At 42.5% G+C, this 22,398-nt stretch overlaps 2 protein-coding genes across 2 annotated transcripts in view; both read right to left on the bottom strand.

The window, feature by feature from the left end:
• The window catches only part of LOC129343380 (cytochrome P450 2K4-like), a 77,129-nt gene extending 72,756 nt beyond the window's left edge, over positions 1–4,373 (bottom strand). Inside the window, exon 1 of the mRNA XM_054999564.1 lies at positions 3,970–4,373. Within this exon, the coding sequence (XP_054855539.1) occupies positions 3,970–4,152 (183 nt within the window). The 5' untranslated portion in view covers positions 4,153–4,373. The remainder of the gene's footprint in view (positions 1–3,969) is intronic.
• Positions 4,374–8,704: 4,331 nt separating this feature from the next.
• On the bottom strand, positions 8,705–14,936 carry LOC129329036 (uncharacterized). Its single transcript, XM_054978470.1, has 6 exons — positions 12,422–14,936; positions 11,843–12,019; positions 11,411–11,575; positions 10,579–10,755; positions 10,355–10,468; positions 8,705–9,178 (listed from the first exon to the last, which is right to left on the bottom strand). Exons 1-6 carry the CDS (start codon positions 12,981–12,983, stop codon positions 9,027–9,029), a joined length of 1,347 nt encoding a protein of 448 aa, XP_054834445.1. The 5' UTR covers positions 12,984–14,936; the 3' UTR covers positions 8,705–9,026.
• Positions 14,937–22,398: the final 7,462 nt, after the last annotated feature.

Below are 22,398 nucleotides of genomic sequence, written 5' to 3'. Positions count from 1 at the left end.
CCTGTCTTCAGTAGCAGTCTGCGACTTCACCTACACGGTACCGGTCTGGACCCAAGAGGAGATCCTGGTGGCACCCTCCATCTATCGTCATGTGAAGCCCATTCCCCTTGGCATCGGTCTGGAGCTAATCCACGAGCTCCTGGCCCACCCGCAGCTCCACCGCACCCTCCAAAGCATCCAGAGGGACGGGGATACCACTGCTTTGGTTGTGTCCCACAACGGAAAGGAGATCCTGGATCTTGCCCAGCGGATCAAGACCACCGGTGAGCATTCGTGGTGGGAGACCCTCTTTGGCTGGAGCCCCACCGCCACTGGAATTTACAATTTGGCTTTACACCCGATCATCGTTATTTTGGCCTTCCAAGTTTTATTATGTGCCTCATTACTTTACTTGGGCTGTTGGAGCCGCCGACAGCTCCAGCAACTCCAACTGTCCTACCGTCTGGATCACTACAATCCAGACCTCCTTTTGCCTTAAGGGTTGTTCTTGGCGCCCTCCTTTAACCCTTGTTTATTTGCTTATGGTGTTATGAACTATGACTATGTTTTATTATGTGTACGAATCCTGGACCAGCCCCATGGACGCTTTGCTGCCGGACACCGCTCCGAGGCCCTCTTGTGGACTAGGGGGGGACATATTTCTCCGCCTCCCAGCCCACGGCCCGTCTCCAAACGACCGCCAGCAACGCCACCGCCATGAGGACTAGAACTGTGTGTCTGAAGCCCTCCTCGCCGCTCACCGACCCTGCTCTGCGGTTTGACGCAGACAGCAAGGGGGGGTGGAAGTGTGTTTTGGAACACTTGGACTAAGTTTGCTTGTTCCTGTACATATATGCAACCCAGTCCAGCACCTGTACTGCGGACTGAGCCGTCTGTGATCTTTATTGCTCTATTGCTTTATGAATTTCTTTGCATTGCTTTTATGAATTTTACTCCCATGAATTTGGCCCCGAACTAGTCCCTCCTTTTTATCTACTGCAAGTGCGCCCATGAACTTTATCCCGATGGGTTTGATTTTAGCCTTTTGAATTGCCTTTTTAACCCGACTCCCTCCGCCGAGGCAATTCTAGTCTATTTATTATTTTATGCATTTGATTTTAATCCAGCTGTATGAATTGGTTTTAATCGCAGAGTTTATTTTTCTGTCCCCCATGAGCCCTTCCGCCGCTTACCCCCCATGAATTATTTCTCCGCACTTGCTTTTACTATTGCTGCTATCATCTATGAAAGCGGTTTTAACTTCCTGAATTATTGTTTTAACCCTATGTATTTATGTATTTATGATTTTATGAATTATAAATTCATAAACCCTATGTATTTATGTATTTATGATTTTATGAATTATAAATTAACATTTATGAATTAACCTACCCTCGATGAATTATGCCATGCTTGCACATTTCACTTTACCTTGTATGAATTGCTTTTAATTGTCCCTGCTTTTAATTCTATGTATTTATTTATGATTTTAACTAGCTATGAATTAATCCATGTATATGAATTGTTCCTGGTTTTTAGTGCTTTTAACCCACCATGAATTCCGTATAAGTTACCTCCCGCCATGAATTGATCTATGTACCCGAACATGAATTGTTGTTGTTTATATACATGAATTGATCATTGCTGCCCATCACTATGAATTACTATTGCTACTATTTATTCTGACAGTTGCACTTAGCACACCCCCTGGTGTGAACCCAGAGACCTGCAGCCCATTGGCTGATCTAAATTGCACTTATTCGGTTAGGTGGTTCTCCAAACTAAATTTTTGAGTGACGCCTCCCCTTCCTTCCCTTCCCACTCCTTCCTTCGCTCGAAGCTCGACCACCGGACATTGCCGACCACCTTGCCTTTGAAGTCAAGTTCGGAGACCCGCGCGCCTGACGTCACGGGGTCTCCGAGGGGGGGAATTGTTGCCAAGTAGGCCCCCTCCCCTGCTTTAAAGCCTGCTATGGACTGTGTTAAAGTTTCCTGCGTTACTGTTTCACTGCTGCACCAAAGACTGCTTTGCACGTGTGTGCTCTGATACACGTGTCAGTTTCCTGCCTGCTGTTTAATTACCTTGCTGCTGCTATGGACTGTGTAGTTTACTGACTCCATGTTTGGTTAACTGCACAAAAGGACTCTCTTTCTGGGCAGCCCTGCCCTGACCTGTATCTGGACTTCCCAGTGTGTGTTTGGACTCTGTTACAAGTGTGCCCCGTGCCTGCACTGCCATCTACCACGGACCGTGCCAGTTCCCTGCTTTGGACTGTGTTTTAAAGTGTTGCTCCCCCTGCCTCCATGGAAGCCTGCCTCATATGGGCCCAAGCCGCTGCTAGCAGCCGGGCGCCTGCCGGGGAAACCTCCAGCGAGCCTGGCTAGGCGCTCCCTGGTCAGTTCCCGCCTGGAGCCTCCCGCGGGTAGGTCGCCGAGCTTGCCCTCGCTACTGGGCAGCCTGCTATCCAGCCCCAGCTATGCCCAGCCGGCATCCATGTTCTCAGGCAGCCAGAAGACCCTGGGAAGAAGACTGCTTTGGGAAGCCATTTCGGCGAAGCGGGCACACCACGTCCGCAGCGAGAGCCCCTCGCCCGCTCTGCATATCTTAGGAGCCGCCCCGGAGAAGGAACTAAGTGCCGACCATCCCAAGCACTTAGAGAATGCATCTCAAAGAAACCTCCGCATTCCAAAGCTGATGACATCAGGACAAGCCCTGTCCGCTGGAAAATCCTTTCAGCCCACTTGGATTTCCCCCTCTTTTGTCCTCTCTTCCTGAGGTGTCACTTATCACAATCTGATTGCCAAAGTGGCCCATCCAAGCCATTCAGTAGCCCATTAGAACCTTTGTTTTAATCTGTGAGAACCACCAAGTACAGCACCAGCCCCAGGGTACGTTTTGGGGTATTTAAGCTGGTCTCCCAGACCACTCGGTGCTCAGGCCATTCCCTATCCAGACCTCCTTGCTGTCCGTCTGTGGTTCCAGTGCTGGCATTGGGCCACCCTCGCTGTCGTGTCTCTGCTTCGCTCCAGGATTGTGAGTATTTCCCTTACCATCGTTGGGAACCCGCTAATGCGAATGTCTCTGTATTTCATACTCTATATTTCCTAGACCCTGTATGTTCCTTGTATGATTGTGCAAGCTAGGCTTACGCCACACCTAATACACGTGTTTGGACCTGACTCGTTGTCTGCCTCTTTTTCACTAGAGTGTCTGGGATCGGGACCTCCGTATACATAGGTTATGATCCTCGCTTAATATTAAAAGTTACAGACTGCTATAGCTAATTCCCCATTATAATAAAGAGCAGTTCTGGTAACAGTTTAGTTTCAGAAAAGGGCTTTGTCTCAGTAAGGCAAGATATAAAAAGAAAGCCCACTTAACTCAAGTGGGCTCAGAGTGTTTTACTTGAAAATCTGTACTCCTTTATTCCTTGAAATGAAAGTTTTTCCTCTTTCAACATTCTCCAGAGCAGTGCAGTTATTGGGCAAAACCGCATCAGGTAAAACAAACCAGCTATTTTCGTAAAAATGTATTTGGTTTAAATTGAAAGAGGAGCATGATTTTGTTTTGCCTGTTCTGGAAGAGGCCTCACAGTTCTCTGTTTAAAAAAACTACAGATCAATTAAAAGTTCAGTCAGCAGACACCCATGATTTCAAGCTTGACTCTAACTTGACTCTTAAGAGATGAACTGAGGTGGTTTGCCATTGCCTGCCTCTGTGTAAGTGACCCTGAATTTCCTTGGTGATCTCCCATCCAATTACTAACCAGTGTGGACACTGCTTAGCAGGCAATATTTGATGAGATCAGGCTTGCCCAGGTTTTCCAAATCAGGGCAACGCATCAAATACATTTTATGAATGCATAGGTATGTGGCATATATTAGTTTGGAGATTAATGCTTCTGTTTAGAATGAAGATGCTGAAGGTCTCTCTGTCCTGCAAGATCGGCCCAACACAAGGATCTGGAACAAAAAGAGCAAGAAGCTCACCTTTAACATGGTTCTGTAAGGCCTCTTCAGATCCAGTTGGTGGAGGTTTCCTATTAGTGGCAATGGCTTTGGTCCGGGTGGAAGATTTTGGCTGCTGCTATTCCAGAAATTGCTCATTTTCCAAAGGAATGCAATTGTAAGGACAAATAGGAAAAACACAGAAATAGGATCCATCCAATCCATTTCCTGATAATGAAAAGTTGCCTGCTGTGGTTACAGCAAAATTTGCAATAGAATTTGATCAAGGATGGTGTCTGCCAACTGAAATGAACAGCACAACTCAGTATCTCACAAATCATTTAACCCATCCATGTTATGGGAACTATTCCCCAATTTTCTATGTATTCCAGCTATAAAAACCCTGTACATGATGATGGTGGGTGGTGTCTGATTCATCAAATGAACAGGTGTAAACCCTCTTGACTCCTGACTGAAGGTTCATCACAATATTATCTGGAAGGTTATTCTAGTTAATTATAAATAGGGTCCAAAGTGTACTGTAAGCATTCCCCCATTTCAATCTCTCTAGATACCAGGAATGCGGGGGGAAGGGGGGTCTGCATATTTTTGTAGGAAGAAATTGGTCTTTTTAATGTTAGCATTCTGTATTCTTTATCTTTGTTATAAACATTTATAAAGCAATAAATAATTGTTGCACCTGTGCATGAGTACTTAAGACTACGTGGAGATAATGAATTTAGAATATTTAGCACCTTGCTCAGATGGTTCTGTTCTTACTTGGAAAACTGGTTTCACAGTGCAATCCTAACCAGAGTTATGCCTAAACAGAGTTTCAGTGGGCTTTAACTGGAATAACGGTTTAGGATTGCACTCTCAGAAGGTGATGTTCAGAAGGTGCTTGTTTGGTCCATAGACTCTGAAATATGGTGGCCCCATAGAGATATATATTCTGTCTCCCATGATGTTCAGTATTTGCATAAAGGTTCATAAAAAGGTTGACTCGAAATTTAGCACAAAGTGTCAATAATATGCAGACAACACCCAACTCTTTTCTTTTTAGCTGGGTAAGTGGAAATTCGGACCCTTTGTCTGAAGATAGTAATGGGTCGGTAATAGCATAGCCACATAAACCTCAATCCATCACTATGGCAACTGTTTTACTAGTCTAAAATAAAAGGTAGGGAAGCAAAACAATGATTTGGCAATGATTTTTATTATGATTAATGTTGATAACAGCTTCAATATACACAGCATTTGATAATCCTCATTACAGGTACATAGCACTATAACAAGGATCATGAACATGCCTATGATAAAGATGGAAAGGAGAAAGACAGAGTTGTGCCCTGTGACTGGGTGGCTGATCAGGAAGGTGACTGCAAGCCAAAGCAATATACGAATGGACAAAACCATGGAAAAAGCACCAAGGTGATCAGATGTTTTAAGAAAAGATTTGCTTTTATCTTACCATTCCACTCAGCCAAGTCTGAGTGGAAAGAGGCTGTAGTGATGCCTACGGAAGACTATTGTGAATGTGCGGAGTCAGGTTTATCCCAGTTCCTCCATCTTACATCCAGATTGCTTTGCAGGCTCAGACTAAACATTCTTCACTGTTTTGGCAACATGTTTTTCTCTTTAAAATATTTTTTAACCTTAATATTTATTTTATCTAATCATGGTGTCCTATTATTAAGTGGGATGTTCCTGATGCATGTTTTTTTTTTTTTAGGGAGGGTAGCAGCTGTCTTCATATCAGATGTTTCCCACTTACTGCTTATTAGTTGCCCTTGAATGCATCGCTTCTTTCCCTGACCAAATATGGGAAAACATGCAGACACGTGTAGCTGTGTAACTTTCGTCTTATAAGTCCCAGAGAGCCACCCCACTGGTGAACCTCAGCTCAGGACGAACCGTGGAGCTCTGCAACGGGCCAGAACCACCCACTGCCATTTTCTGGGGTTCCTTTTTTTAAAAAAAAATTTTTAATTAGGTGAGTATAGTTTACATTTATTAATCACATCCCCATCTTATCTAATTTTATCTAACCCCCACCCTTTCCCCCCCTCCTTATTGACTTCCAACAGCTTTCCAACCCTAAACCCCTCTTATTACTTAACAAACTTTATCTTATATATTTTACCATAAAAATCTATATCTAACCTTTCTTACTCTAAGCAAATTTGAAATTCCATTATATATACTATATATATACTATATTAAATTTTCTATATATATACTGTATTAAATTTACTAATAACTCACTCTTACTTTTCATTAATTAGCTATACATTCTACATACCATATACTTAACTATAATTTTAGCTTCGTGTAAATTACTTAAAATTGTTCTTAACGGTAAAGTCGCTTCTCTCTTCCACATAAAATACTTCAATTTAATAAGTCTCAAACTGCCACAATTCTCCTTTCACATCCCACTTTTTTTCCAAAAATTGTTTTAGTTTCCCCCAATCTGCAATAAATTGTCCTGGATCCAGATCTTTAAGCTTTCTTGTCATTTTGTCCATCTCTGCCATGTACAGCAATTTGTAAATCCAGTCTTCTACAGTTGGCACTTCTTGTACTTTCCATTTCTGCGCATACAAAAGTCTTGCTGATGTAGTCATATAAAATAGCAATGTTCTATACTGCATTGGAACATCTTCCATTCCCAAGTTTAGTAGCAACAATTCTGGGTTCTTATTTATTTGGATTTGTAAGATCTCCTTAATTACTTCAATTATATCTCCCCAGTATTGCTTGGCTACTTCACAAGTCCACCACATATGGTACAATAATCCTTCATGCTTCTTACATTTCCAGCATTTATCTGACATATTGTTTCCTAGCGCGATTTTCTTTGGTGTTAGATACCATCTGTATATCATTTTATATACGTTCTCTTTAATGTTCATGCAAGTTGAAATCTTCAATGTATTTTTCCACAGGCCTCCATTGGTCCCAGGCCTCCATTGATATCTCTTTATGAAAGTTTATTGCCCACTTCACCATCTGTACTTTCACTGTCTCATCCTCCATATACCATTTTAAAAGTATTTTATAAATTTTTGAAATTTCTTTCTTATCTTCTTTTAATGAGATATTTCACACTCGGTGTTTACCGCGCCGTCAAGTAGAAGTCACGCCGATGGAGGTGACTGCGGATTTCTCCCCTGTCCTTTCACACTTGTACGACTCCCCGAATCAGCCTCCCGAGATTTTTTTCACATTACCAGAGATACCCCGTCTTAGCTGCGGAATTTCCGGGCTCTCAATTAAAAAACAAAACTAACAAAAAAAGCACGCATGCGTGGAAACGTTTCGCTGGGGTTTTTTTTTTTTGGTTTTTTTAAATACCGCGCCTGCGGCGTCAGCAGGCAAGCTAGAGAAGGGTTTGAGTCTTCTCTTCCTACGCTTTATTCTGTTTTCCCAGCCATAGCCACTGTCTTCTTAGGCGCGCCGTTCTTTAGCTTAGTGCCCCTCTTGCCAAAGAGAGCTCATTAACCCCCCCTTTAATACAGAGGTGGAATCTAGCTGAGAGGAGTCCCCCGTGCATGGTTGCTCGTTTAATTTGGGTCACGGGTGGGATTCATACGTGAGTTGCAGGCGCCCAATAAAAGTGTGTGAGTGCATGCTGAACACAGACATCACAGTACAGCGACCAAGGTTTAAATATGATCCTGGTTACTTATTCAGAGAACCTTGAAAAGTGTGTCTGCGGATCATCCCCGTAATGCTCCTGGTGAGCCGGGTTCATCAAACAGGCCATTAATTCAACTCCTGTTGGATGCTTTTGGGGAGAATGTCCCAGCAATAACGCATTTATACCCCGTGTGGTGGAACGTCTCATATTTGTTCCCTCCCACCTAGAAGTTATACTTTCAACCACCTTCTCCTGCCCACTCTGCCCAGAAAGGGGGAGGGGGGGTGGCTAATGACCAAGTCATCTTTCAGTTCTTACTACCAGTGGACATGGAACATCAGCTGACAAACGGCACAGATTGGACCAAGGTTGTTGATCCTCATGTTACAATGTGAAATGCAGCAGACTGTGCGTTCTGCCACACGACAGACAGCTTAAAAGTCCACTCGACAGCAATGAGGCAGAGACGCTTCAAGACTTGCTTTCCCACTTCCTGCATCGAAGCAGCATGTCATATGACCATTGGTTCCATCTGTGCCTTTTGTCACTTGTGGGTCCTCTCTTTGTTTCTGCTATGTGACTTGATCCACAACATGAAAGATGCTATTGCATCTAGTGTGATCAGGGGAACAGGCTTCTTTTGACCGTGTGGATAAATTCAAGATGAGGATGCCAGGGGAGGTGACGTGTGAGTCTGTCAACTTATGGTTCTGGAGTCTGCTGCAAGCTGCGGCTTCTCCCTGGATTTCTGTCATGCAGTAACAGTATGTCAATAGATTTTCACCTTGACAACTGTTCCATGTTTGCTTGCTCCACTGGACTGATAGTTCAGGAAACAACATAAGCCTATGTTATGAATGAGTCTGTGGGGCATCTTTTTCAATTTTTCCCCAAGATAGGGACCGGTGGGGTGGTTGCCTAACTGCTGCAATCAACTAACATCTTGAGGTGTTCTCATGTTTACCCATCACAGACACATATGGCCTTGTCAACTATTGAAACCGAGCCATGATAGATGTTAAGTGTCAAGCATAATAAATAGATTGCTCGTGAGCTGCGGGGACACCTCTGAAAAATTCTCAGTCCATAACGTTTAACACACACAATGTCTTATTTTTTAACATTGAAAACAGATTTATTTATCAGAAGCAAATAACACAGACTTCCCAACACCAAGGAACAAAAATCTTGTCACTGATTCGAAATTCCAATTTAGAACCACACAGCGATTAGAAAAAAATGAAAATAAGATCTTGCTTTTGCTGTTCATGAGAAATTATTATCCACATTGCAAACAACTTCAACATGATTCATAAAGCACTGGAAATAATTGACATGTGAAAGTTGTCAATTGTAATCTTTCCTTCCATTACGTTATCTTTAAACATACATTTTTTTTCTTTCTGAAACAAACTAAAATATTGCTTAAACATTCTTCAAGCTGACATAACACTGGCTAATTCTTCTTGTCATCTCCTGATTGCTCTGATCCTGAGCTACGATGACCTCGCTCAAGTGCAGAAACCTTTTTCTTTAGAGAACTCAGTTCTTTGTGAAGGCTTCTATTGTTTCTCTCCAATCGGCATATTCTTTCATGGTATCTTCCCACTGTTGAGAAACAGCAAAAAAATTTATTTCTTCATGAAGAGATGGGTTTCGACATTGCGAGAACTTTGCGGTTATCAAAACTACACCAGTGACAAACAATTTTTTTTAATCCTTGTGGAAAACTTGAAGGCCATTCCTGGCATTTTTCAAGGTTTGAAAATATCCACAAAACAATCACCAGGTACGGTTGGTGGTGCTGAGATGGCTCCAGAGAACAAAATCAAACAGAGTCCAGTTGTACCCTTGATACTGACCCATTTAATTTAAGCGTAAGGTGTCGTTATGAGTTGCGCTCTTTGTACGTTGCATAGTGGGTCAAAAGATAATGGTTAGGTGCATAAAAGGAGTGGACACTGCGGGGTAGATGCTTACATTTCCATCTGATATGCCAATGCAACCATATTCTTATGATATTGAGATCATTTTGCCCATGATAAGGTACATGGAAGCCAAGCCATAACTACATGTTTGCAAATTGCAAAAGAGTATGGCCTCACCTCCCAGACCAACCGAAACTAATGCAGCAAAATCTGTGGAGAAACATAGCTCTAACCACTGGACGCATCTGACGGAGAGATGTGTGTTCCACGAAAGCCGATAATTTGGCTTTTGAGGTTCACAGTTCTCTTTGTCAAACTTTATCTGGTGGGGAGAGCCCTGGTTATCAAAGGAATCCGCAACATTGGAAGTGGTTGTTCTCGGAGGTGCCGGAGGAGTCTCTTTTATTCTGCAACCGCAGACTAACGTGGCCACTCCTATGACCCATTACAGGGATAGACTGATCTGCATACCAGGGGGAGATGTTTGCATCCACATGTTGGAAGGAGTTGTTTGAATCCACCCTGCACCCACCACGCGTTCAAAACCTATGAAAAATGTATCCTTTGTGCCTACTTGCATCTGCCAAATAGTCCAGTGATTCATGAAATCTTGTGCTTCAATTACATTGGTTATGTCAATAGTTTTGAATGGACACTATTTGATTATGTGACCACAGACTAAAACTGATGACTTCTCTGGATCTATGAATCCACAGATCAATGACTCGGTGAATGTTTCCCTACTGACTTCCATACGTGATGTGGGATTGGTACTGTCGCGCCTGATCTGAGCCGCGTGATCAGAAACACCACACCAAACTCTGCCTCAAGTTTTCCTTGGAATAGTCATACTTACTTATTGATAGACATAGAGATTGTATTCCCCGCATATTACGATAGATCTCGCCAATATCGGCGGATTGGTCTTTATTTTGCATCATGTCACGCAAACCTCCCGCTGAAGTATCACCTGCAAAATTCAAGTCAGTCAATATTTTAGGCAGATATTGAAGTGTCACCCAGCAAAATAAATCAGCGGAAAATGTATCTCCACTCAAATGTGGCATAGCTAAAACGTGCCTGGGGAAAATGAGAGAACTGGAGTTCCCTCTGCATCCTCGGTTCTGCCTTCCTCAACGGCGTTTCTGTCCTCATCCTCAGCATCAGAAGAAGTTGTTTCTACAATTATGCGAAGTTTGTGCTCAGCGCTCATGGCATACTTTCTCACTGCGGCACCACTGTGTGTTGCTAAAGAAGCTAGAAAGAGAAAAGGTTTTGTTAGAAATTTCCAGAGGAATCCCACATCTGAAGGTTGTGCAAGTGTTGGCAAGGCTGTAGTTTGAGCCTAGGCTTGACATCTTTAGAGCCGCAGTGTGTTTTGTTCAAGGAATGCACTGATCTCCTCATCACCACATGTTGGGCATTGTTTGCGTTCACGATGATGAAGGATGGAAGATAAGTCACTACTTTGGGTTATCAAGACTTTGGACTGCTGATACAGAGACAATTTTTTCTGCCGGAGAAACCGCGCAGAAGATAACAGCCTTAGGCACAGGAAAAAACAAAGGAAACAAGATAACGGGAACACTGCTAAATACCCTTGAAAAATAAAGGCTGAAATTGTTTTCTAGTGATGAGAGCTATATCAAGAGATCGTGTTCACTTCACGTACCACTCAAGAAACGTTGACAAGGTGTTAGTTGTACTCCTCTCACCTTCAAAGGAGTCATCATGGAGAACAAATATGTTTTGTTTTCGCTGAGAGTGGATCTGGTTACTTTGATGGTTTTTTGCCCAGGCAATAGTGCTTTGATTGGCAAAATAATGGCCATTCATTCCTGCAGAATCTCATGCAATCCCACAATTTTCAGAGCAGCTCTTGATGGCACGTGTGAACCACACAAAAAATTACCTGAGGTACTCGGTTGTGGAGATACATCTCCGGGCATTATGGTTTCAGGAGCAGTCATGTCATCAGTTGCTTCTTCGTGACTATTGCCGGAAGATATAACGATTACGGTTTCTTCGGTTTCTAGGCGATGAGATCCACTGTCATCTGTTCTTTCTCTCTCTGAAGCTAGTGATTTAATACAGCAGAATTCCAATTAATGATCTTGTTATTGGTACATGGAATACACCACTCACTTCTCAAAGTACTTGGACAAGAAAGCAAATTTTTAAAATTGCACCATTTTCTGATGTGATGATGGATCAAAAAACAAATTAAAAATGGTGGCTGTGTTTGGATTTCATGACTTCCTAAGAATCCTGTCGATGGTTTTTGAATTAGTTTGCCATGGGTAAACTCTAGTAAGCTAACAATCACATAAAAAGTTAAACTTACCTTGAGGAAATGCTGCTGTATTGATCTTTGCTGGGTCTTCAGTTGTCACTCCAAGAGGTGCATAGGCTTGCGCATCAGATTCTGCTGCACTTGATGATTCCACTGCAACAGTTTCTGAATTCTCATCATCCTCAGATGAAGTTTCTTCAATCTTGACTGCTCTTTCACAGATAATCTCTGAAATGAAAAATCATTTGAACAATGGTGAAAAACGGAATGATCGCCCCGATAATGTTTCCCTTTACTTACTTTGCCTTTTATGATCCAGGCATTCAGTTAAGGGGATCAAACAGAATGCATAGCATATAAGTGGTGACCAGGGGAATTGCATATTAACATGAAAGATGCTTTTGAGGAGATGGTATTTCTCTAAGAACACTCTATGGCTTTCCAATCGTGACAAATAATTCGAAGATTAAAATCAGAACGTGACAAACTGAAGGTTGACTTTAAAAAAAACCCATTTGTTAATGAGGAATGAAGTCTCTTTGAGAACATGCCACTAAAAAGGTGTCAGTAAACATGGGGGAGTTGCATGGTCCACCATGGAACGGGGGGGGGGGGGTTCAAAAAACTCACCATCATGAGGTCTTTCTTGACATCGAGGCCTCCCTGCCGCCTTCCAGATTAGCATCATCGCGTTGTGCACCCTAACTCTACGACTGCTTCTAGGAATGCATTGCAGTGCCTCCATTGATGACATGAAATCGGACTTCAGTTTTTGGAATTTGCTTCGGCACTGGTTGGCCGTTCGATGAAATCCGCGACTGCGTAGCACTCTTGAAAGAAATCGATAGATGCCGCGATTGCTTGATTGTGTGCTGGCCATTAACCGAGATGCATGCCCACTCCTCCGAACAACCCTCAGAAGAAGAGATACCTCCTCCACTTCCCAGACATTTCCACGACACCGGGAAATCATTTTGCACCAAGTGAACTGCGCCACACAAATTCCAAAAAGTTCTCTCAAGAGTGATTGGTCTCCCATTTCATCCGTCCGCCCCCTCAACGCTTTTAGCCAATCGTCTAAGTGGCCGCCAAAAACATGGAATGTTCTCAAGTCAAAATTTATTTTAGTGGACAGATCAAGTAGAGGCTTATGATAATTTCTCAGAAGCTTGTGGACTTGTGATTGTGACATTGAAGTTTAATTTTGTTTAATTCGTGCTGAACACAGATAAACCATTTAAAAAAAAAATCTAGGACAAGATTTCTTACCCGACCGCACCGTTTTTTACTCTTTCTTGGATGGATGAACGTGAAACTCGAGTTCTTTTCCATCACGTGACTAGTAAAGGGGAAAGAAATTGTGGGAACCGAACAAGACAGTGGCGCGTGTGTGAATTGACAGGGCAAAGAATCACACAACACTTTATACTGACTGCATTCCTTGTGCTTGAAAAAAACTGGACCGAGTACTTTTTTTTTTAATAAAACAAAGCGCTTCTTCACAAAACACACATACCGCCATTTTTTTTCTGATAGGTGGTTCAGAGTCAGGAAAAGTAGACTGGGGAGGGGGTCAACACATCAATCCACTGTAATCCGCCCCTCTTAATTTTGCTCCATCACATGTGCAGTCATCGCTTTAGTTCGACATTTGAGTGGAAGAACTGGTCAATCTGCTCCTGCAAGTCTACTCTATACTCTTTGCCCTAAATGACACAAGCACAACTATCCCTAGCAAATGTCCTTCCTCCCCTCCAGGAAGTCATGATTTTTCTCCCGCCAAAAATGTGGCCACGATGATAGGCTGGCCAACTTGGGTGGGAGTTTTCCTTGGAACTGTGCGTTCTCCACTCTTGTGAACACATTTCTCTCACGGCATACTTTGGAATTGCGGAGGATTTTTTGAGCCCGATTTTATTCTGCTGAATTATGTCTGCGGTCCGAGCATTGGCACTGGCCTTGCTTCACATCATCTTTATCTATATTCAGCGATCGATCGATCGATGCCTGCAACAGTTACTGGATGCGAGTGGTTAGAAGAAGGAGAATGCTTAGGAAATCACTTGCACTGAGGTGCATACCCCCGCCTTTATGGAGAACAAGGAGAACAGCAATGAACAGAGCACGTTTTCTCGCTGTAGCCGGAATCAGAGTCCCCCGTCGCTACTGGATTTATCCCCGTAGCAGGGACTGGTGGGACAATTTCGTCACTGCCATATGGGATGACCAGCTGTGGATTGAAAATTTTCGTATGACCAGGGAGACTTTCAATGAATTGGTTCATTCCATAGGGCACCGCCTGTCCCGTCAGCGCACCAGACTTCGCAATCCAATCTCTGTGGAGATGAGAGTCGCCATAGCACTTTGGTATCTTGCCAACTGTTCGACTTACCGTCAATGCATGAACCAATTCGGAGTGGGTCTGTCAACAGTGGCAGGAATAGTCTTGGAGGTCTGCTTGGCGATAGAATTGGAGCTACTCAGTAGAGTCGTGTGCCTTGGACCTGATGTGGCGAGGGCGAGTACGCACTCATCTCCCAGAGTAACAGTCTCCATCCAAACTGTACCTGTCAAAGATTACAATTTGAAGCACAAAAAACTATGTTGCTGACATTTAGGCAATGAGCTGCACCTTTAAGACTAACCATTTTTATCGTGCCATGATCTTTCGAGAGTCGCGGTTCCCTTTTTTCTTGTGCGTTTGAACAAGAGAACTGTGATTCTCAAAAGCTTGAGCTACAGTAAAATTTGCAAGTGCTGAGGGTTCTACTGGACTCTTTTTTATTTTTCTAGTACAGACTACGGCTAACTCCTCTGGATTCTGGAGATGTGAGACTGCCTCAGCGCTGTAGTGAGAAGATTATGAATATAGGCGGTGGGAGAAAGAGGGGATTCTCTCTAACAGCAATCTTGTTTATTTCTCTTTCATTGCAGATTATGTCTGGATTTCAGAAACTTGGCTTTCCTCATTGCATTGGTGCAGTTGATGGCACCCATGTTGCCATTTGCAAATTTAAAGGCCGTGGACGGGAGTACATCAACCGCAAGAAATTCAATTCCATTCTCATCCAGGGCACGGTGGACCATACTGGAAGATTCATTGATGCAGAGGTTGGCTGGAGTGGGCGGAACCATGATGCCTTTGTTTTTGTGAATTCTGCAATTTGTATGGCAATGGATGCGGGGGTGTTTGTGCCAGGCAACCCCTGTCTTACAATAGAGGGTGTAACCATGCCACCACTCATCATATCTGATGCAGCCTACCCCATGAGAAGGTGGCTGATGAAGCCCTTCAATAGGCCCCACACTCCCGCAGAAGCACACTTTGACCGCTGCCTCACCAGAGCTAGGACCATAGTGGAAAGATGTTTCGGACATTTGAAGGGGCGCTGGAGGTGTTTGAGGTCACAGCTTATGGTTGCGGAGGAGAATGTGACCTGCATAGCTACCGCGTGTGTGGTGCTACATAACATTTGTGAATTGAAAGGTCATGGCATTCCAGAGGATGATTCTCCCGTGAGGCCTGTGGAGGTGGACGAGGAATCTCTTGAACTCCCTGTGGGAGACAGAAGGCATCGGGAGGAGGGGAAGTTGGTGCGCGATGCCCTTGCACGCCACATGTTTCGAAACAGAGAAATCTAACAATATAAAAAGCTCTTCAGTCTGATTGTGAAAAAATCTCTGGTTGAACTAAGAAACAATTGTTGCATGTTCAGGGGTTGGACTCACGGTTTCAAAAAATGTTTCTAGTTGGTTTTGCCTTGATTGGATGTGTCATGCATTCAGTTGCAAGTGTTGGATTCCTATGAAACATGGTTTGTTAGAAAGCTTTGTTTAGAGATTCAATGATGATCTAATGAGTGAATTCTCATTGTTCCATTCCTGTTTTGAAATAAATTTTTATAACATCATGGTAAGAAATGTTCTGTTCGGTGGGCATCAAGTGAGCAGGAGGGGTTTCCACAAAGAGGGAAAGTGAAAAAAAAAAGGGTTCATCATTGCACAGCCCAGGGGTACCAAGATGGTCAGCACACTGTTGAATGCTAGCTTGTCCGTGTGAAACAGCATCTGATCCACAAACACCCTCCCCCAAAGTCACACTTCCACCCACAGATATGGCTTGGCATCCAGCCACAGTGTTCCCTGCGATGGGAACCACCTACAGAACAAAGGAAAAATGACAACTACACATCAAAGTACTCTATTATAAAAAAACCATTCTCTCCTTCAAACTAAAATTGAGAAGGACAGTGTGAGACATAACACAGGCAGTACATAACACAACTAACCATACTGTGCAGAATTAAACCAAACTCTATCACAGGAAATAAAAAACTGTATTCCTTTAAGGTCTTTCGGGTTCCCATTTGGTGGGCACAACAGGACACGAAAGCAGCCTACAACACCAAATAACACAAATAGCATGCACAAATTCTGCCAGCAATTTTGATCGGGGGATTACTGTGTGTGAATTGCGTAGTGTTATCTCTCGGGTTGAGGGAATGCTGTCATGGCCTTAGGTCTGCACCCGCCGGTTTTTATATTCAAACAAGTGACATAAAAAATCCTTTCTTATAGCAATTGTGTTTTGGGTTGTTCTGTAAGGTGAAGTGACTTGTGCCCTATTTTCCCCTATAATAATAATAATGACATTCGATTAATATACCGCCCTTCAGGACAACCTAATGCCCACTCAGAGCGGTTCACTAAATGTTATTATTCCCCCACAACAGTCACCCTGTGAGGTGGGTGTGGCTGAGAGAGCTCCAGAGAACTGTGACTTGGCCAAGGTGACCCAGCTGTCTTCAAGTGGAGGAGTGGGGAATCAAACCCGGCTCTCCAGATGCCCTTTGGTGTTCTCCCCCACCACCAATGTAGACGGTGTCTGGTCTACCGCACAGTTAAAGGCACGAAGTGGTGTGGCACAAGAACCGCCCTTCGAGGTGGAACCAAATGCCCCCCCCTCCAAGTTGGTTTGCCTTGGTGCTTGCTTGGGGGGTTGGAGGACAGGTAGGAAACGTTCCCCTGATGTTACTGGGCATCTTTCATGCAATATTCCTAACCCCAGAACGACCAGCCTCTCTTATTTTCAACGTGGGAGATGATGGAGAAAGAGGGTGCCAAGAACAACATATTTTTGAGTCCATTAAAAGGACCACCCAACCAGCATCTGCCTGAACCATGTTGGAGGAAGTTAGGACAGGTGGGAGCAGGCACCATGAAAGTTGGCAGCATTTTGATTACAAAAGGCCACCCTGAACTACCTGGGAAGATGAATTCCTTTTTCCCCATATAGAAACATGGTGATTGTTTGAAGAATGGGGCACCTTGTTTGGGAGGCCATAAAATCTTTATGAAATTCATGTGGAGATGGAAGGGAAGGTCTCCAACGGTTTGTGTTGGATTTGGTCGGAAACCCCCCGCCCCAAGCTCTGCTAACTCTGGCAGAAGGTTTCGGAATCGAGATTCTAGCCAGTAAGCTGGTTCTGTGGTGGCTTTCCGTGTCGGTGTTCCCCCAGTACTGACAAGAATTCCTGATTCTTAAAACCAAATATATACAGCTGAGACAGGCGGGCCCTGCACACCCCTACTATTATCCCCGAAATATTTCCAGCTCATGTTTTGAGTAGCTTTGTTCAGCAATCCGATGTACGCATGAACCTTTTCTTCCGTATCAAGCATTTTGGCGAAGGTGGGAAACATTTGTATTTGAATTCGCCCCTGCACTCATGCTGTGTGTAGAAATGGCAATCCTTTATTTTGGCGGAATTTTTTTTTTGGAAAAAAATTGCTCGCAATGATTAACCCTGACACAGCCAATCAGAGACGTTTATTTTGGTCGGAATATGATGTCTCTGACAAATCAGGATTGGCCTCTTCGACCGGGGAACCCAGGACTACAGGAAATAGTGGAAAGTTTTGATTTCAATCTTAACTAAAGTCAATCTGGAAGCGTCGAAACGTTTCCACGACACTTCCGGGTTCTAGACATGCCACCACGGAGAACTAGGGGCACCTTTTGGCAATTTGAGGAGGTGTCCCTGCTTCTGAAAATTGTTCTGCGCCTTGGTTTTGCAACCGATTTTATGTCGAGCACACACCAGCGCAACAGGGGGGCGTACCATGCCATTGCGAGGAAGCTGACTGATGCTGGTTATAGCCGAAATGCCAACCAGTGCAGGACCAAATTTAAAAGGCTGAAATGCGACTTCATGGCATCCCTTGAGGCATGCCAAGGCATCCCAAGCTGCAGCGGGCAGATCCCACACCATCACTCAATGATGTGTTTGTGGATAGCTGCTGGGAGACCACGCTGGGAGGATCGCCACCATGAAGGTAAATGAAGTAATGTGGGATGTTTATTTTGTGATGGCACACCTCTAAAAATGTTTTCACCATGCTTTAAGTGAGATGGGGGCCCCCTTGCACCATCATCAAACACCGGGTCTTCCCCCCCCCCATCCCAATCCCCTCACTAAGATGGAAATGTATGTTGGTACAAGGCACCAATTTCCTGAATGAGAGGAATGTTGGATGGAAGTTTTCAAGGAAAAAACCCAGAACAGGCATGCTGTGTTGGGATCAGCACATGGAACACAGGAACACGTGGCACTGAACGGCACTGGGACTGTGCCCTGTCCTTGAAGACTATCCAACCATGTTTAAAAGTTGTTTTGTTTCTGTTCTTTGGGAAAGGTTTATGGTTTATGTCGGCACATATTTTTAATGTGTTCTCTTAAAGATGACTTGGCTACTGTGCGGGAAGTAAAAACAAGAATTATCATATCAAGAATTGATATGATCAGGGCCTCAAAAGACTTAGCATTATGGACTAAGGAGGTAGAAATAATGCCTATGGTAGGCTCAGATCACAACCCAATTATGTGGAAATTTGGAAAAAAGAGAAAAAGGAAAGCATGGAGAATAAATGAGGACTTGTTACAGGAAAGAGAGAATATGGAAATACTGAGAAGAGAGACAAAGTTTTTTATACAATACAACGTGAATAAAGAAGTACCAACCAATAAAGTTTGGGATGCTTACAAGGCGGTTGTAAGGGGCATACTAATGGACTTAAATGGTAGAGCAAGAAAGAAGAAAGAGGAGAAAAGACAAGAGATTGAGGAGAAAATAAAAGCCAAAGAAATACAGCTAAAAAAGAGACCAGGGAAAAAGAAGGTATACCAGGAAATTAAAATACTTCAAGAACAGCTAACAGCAATGAGCAATAAAGAATTGGAGTGGAATCTCAAAAGACTGAATCAAAAAGCGTTTGAGGGTGCTAATAAACCTGGGAAGTACCTGGCATGGCAATTGAAGAAGAAAAGGGAAAAGAAGATAATAAATAAAATTTGCGAAGATAACAAAACGTATTTGGAGCAGGCTACCATTAGTAGAGCCTTTTATAAATTTTACGCTAAGCTGTATAATAAAAAAGAAGTAAACAAAGAATCAATAGCGTCATATTTGGAGAAAACCAAACTTCCAGAAATCTCGGAAGCTTGGAGAAATAAGTTGAATAGTGAAGTAACTGACGAGGAAATAAGTAAGGCAATACAATCTGCAAATCTAGGAAAGGCGCCAGGGCCAGATGGACTTACGGCTAAATTCTATAAGACAATGGCTAATGAACTGGCACCATTCCTAAAAGAGGTGATGAATGGGGTTTTAAGGGATCAAAGGATTCCAGAAACTTGGAGTGAAGCGAATATATCATTGATCCCAAAAGAGGGCCAAGACCTGACTAATGTGAAAAATTATAGACCTATATCGCTACTCAACAATGACTATAAAATTTTTGCGAAGATATTGGCGGAGAGATTGAAGGGGTGGCTCTCGGAAGTCATAGAGGAGGAACAAGCAGGCTTTTTGCCAGACAGACAAATAAGAGACAACTTAAGGACAGTGATCAATGCTATTGAATATTATGACAAGCGTTGTGACAAAGAGGTTGGTTTCTTCTTTGTGGACGCTGAAAAAGCGTTTGACAATTTAAACTGGGACTTTATGTTTGCCACTATGGAAAAGCTACAATTGGGAGAAAGATTCATCAGAGCAATTAAGGAAATTTATAGAGACCAGACTGCAGCAATCGTGGTGAATGATGAATTGACCAAGAAATTGACGATAAGTAAAGGAACAAGACAAGGTTGCCCGTTATCTCCATTGTTGTTCATTTTAGTATTGGAGATTCTGATGATACAAATACGTCAAGATGATGAAATTCGTGGAATAAAAATAAAGGACTATTCATACAAGGTCAGAGCATTTGCGGATGACATAATGTTAATTGTAGAGGACCCATTGGAGAACATGCCAAGAGTGATAGATAAGATCAAGGAGTTTGGAGACTTGGCAGGTTTCTTCATTAACAAAAAGAAGTCAAAGATATTATGCAAAAATATGACTAAGCAGAAACAACAATTGTTAATGGAAACAACGGATTGTGAAGTAACAAGTAAAGTGAAATATTTGGGAGTCGAATTAACTGCAAAGAACATAGATCTATTCAAAAACAATTATGAAAAACTATGGACTCAGATAGAGAGAGACTTGATTAAATGGAATAGATTGAATTTGTCATGGTTGGGCAGGATTGCAGCAGTTAAGATGAATGTGTTACCAAGAGTAATGTTTTTGCTACAGACAATACCAATCATCAGAGACTCCAAACAATTTGAAAAATGGCAGAGGAAAATATCAGATTTTGTTTGGGCAGGCAAGAAGCCTCGAGTGAAAGTGAAAGTTTTACAAGATGCAAAGGAAAGAGGCGGAATGCAACTGCCCAATCTGAGACTTTATCATGATGCAATCTGCCTAGTTTGGTTGAAAGAATGGATGACATTAAAGAACAAGAAACTATTAGCCCTAGAGGGATATAAAAAAATATTTGGATGGCACGCATATTTATGGCATGACAAAGTAAAGGTCAACTCGATGTTCCTGCATCACTTTGTTCGGAGAAGTCTATACATAATCTGGAAGAAGTACAGAATTTATCTACAAGAAGGAACCCCTTTGTGGGTGGTTCCATATGAGGTGATAGACCCGAGAGCTGTTGATAATGAACAACAATGTTTAACGTATAAAGAAATAACTAAAACTGAAGCATCCAAACTTAGAATAAAGACACAAGAGGAACTATCACCTAACTACGATTGGTTCCAGTATAGACAGATCAGAGACTTATATAATTCGGACTCTGTAAAGGGAGGTATACGAATAGAGAATTCGGAACTAGAGCAGACCCTTCTTAAAGAAGATAAGAAAAGAATATCCAAGGTATACCAAGTACTGTTGAAGTGGTATACCGAGGATGAGATAGTTAAAACACAAATGGTGAAATGGGCTATAAACTTTAATAAAGAAATAACAATGGAGGCATGGGAATACTTGTGGAAAACTACAATGAAGACAACGACATGCTACTGCTACTGAACTTGGGAATGGAGGGAATTCCAGCCCAACACAGGACGTTGATATTTTATATGACAGCAGCAGCTAGACTTTTGTATGCGCAAAAATGGAAAGTACAAGAAGTGCCAACTATTGAAGATTGGACTTACAAATTGCTGTATATGGCTGAAATGGACAAGATGACAAGAAAACTGAGAGATCTGGACTCAGGGCAGTTCAACACAGACTGGGAGAAGCTGAAACAATACCTGGAGAAGAAATGGGAGGTGGGAGGAAAACTGTGGCAGTTTGAGAACTACTGAAGTATTGAAGTAGAGGGGGGAGACTTTACCGGGGGGAGAAGAGATAAATGTGAATTAATAAGCAGTCAGATTAATAGATTGACATATATATAGATATATATAGGTTAACAAACAGAACATAGAGAAAATAATTAATTATAAGGACTAAATATAAGGAGCGATTAACTAACAATATTTTCTTTTTTTTCTGACAAGTTTTGTACCAAACTGAATGTCTGAAGATATAGATGGGTCAAATTGATTGACTACGTGAGGAGAGATATATAGAACTATTATAAAAAGATAGAATGAGTAATATATATAGAGAATAAGTCAAATTGTTTGATATAAACGAATGTATGATCTATATGGTTTATGATATATAGAAATATCTGAAATTGAAAAATTGGGATAAATTGTTTATCTAAGATGGAAACAAAGACTTACAGTTTGGGCATATAATGTTAAAAATAGTTAAGGATGTACTGCTTAGAATAATGGAGAATATATATTTGTTTTAGATAGAGGAAGCTAATAAAAGTAAGGGAAAGGGGACAAAGGGTTGGAAAGCTGTTGGAAGTCAACAAAAAGGGGGGGAAAGGGAGGGGGTTAGAGATGAAAAAATTGGGGAAAATTGAATGTAAATGTGGAAATAATGGATTCTAACCCAATAAAAATTTTTCAAAAAAAAAAAAAAAAGGATTGGCCTCTTCGACCGGGGAACCCAGGACTACAGGAAATAGTGGAAATTTTTGATTTCAATCTTAACTAAAGTCAATCTGGAAGCGTCGAAACGTTTCCACGACACTTCCGGGTTCTAGACATGCCACCACGGAGAACTAGGGGCACCTTTTGGCAATTTGAGGAGGTGTCCCTGCTTCTGAAAATTGTTCTGCGCCTTGGTTTTGC

The sequence above is a fragment of the Eublepharis macularius genome, chromosome 1 (assembly GCF_028583425.1).
Source record: "Eublepharis macularius isolate TG4126 chromosome 1, MPM_Emac_v1.0, whole genome shotgun sequence".
Classification (NCBI taxonomy): Eukaryota; Metazoa; Chordata; class Lepidosauria; order Squamata; family Eublepharidae; genus Eublepharis; species Eublepharis macularius.
Note: the sequence above shows the minus strand (reverse complement) of the source record. Positions and strands in the feature narration are given on the sequence as shown.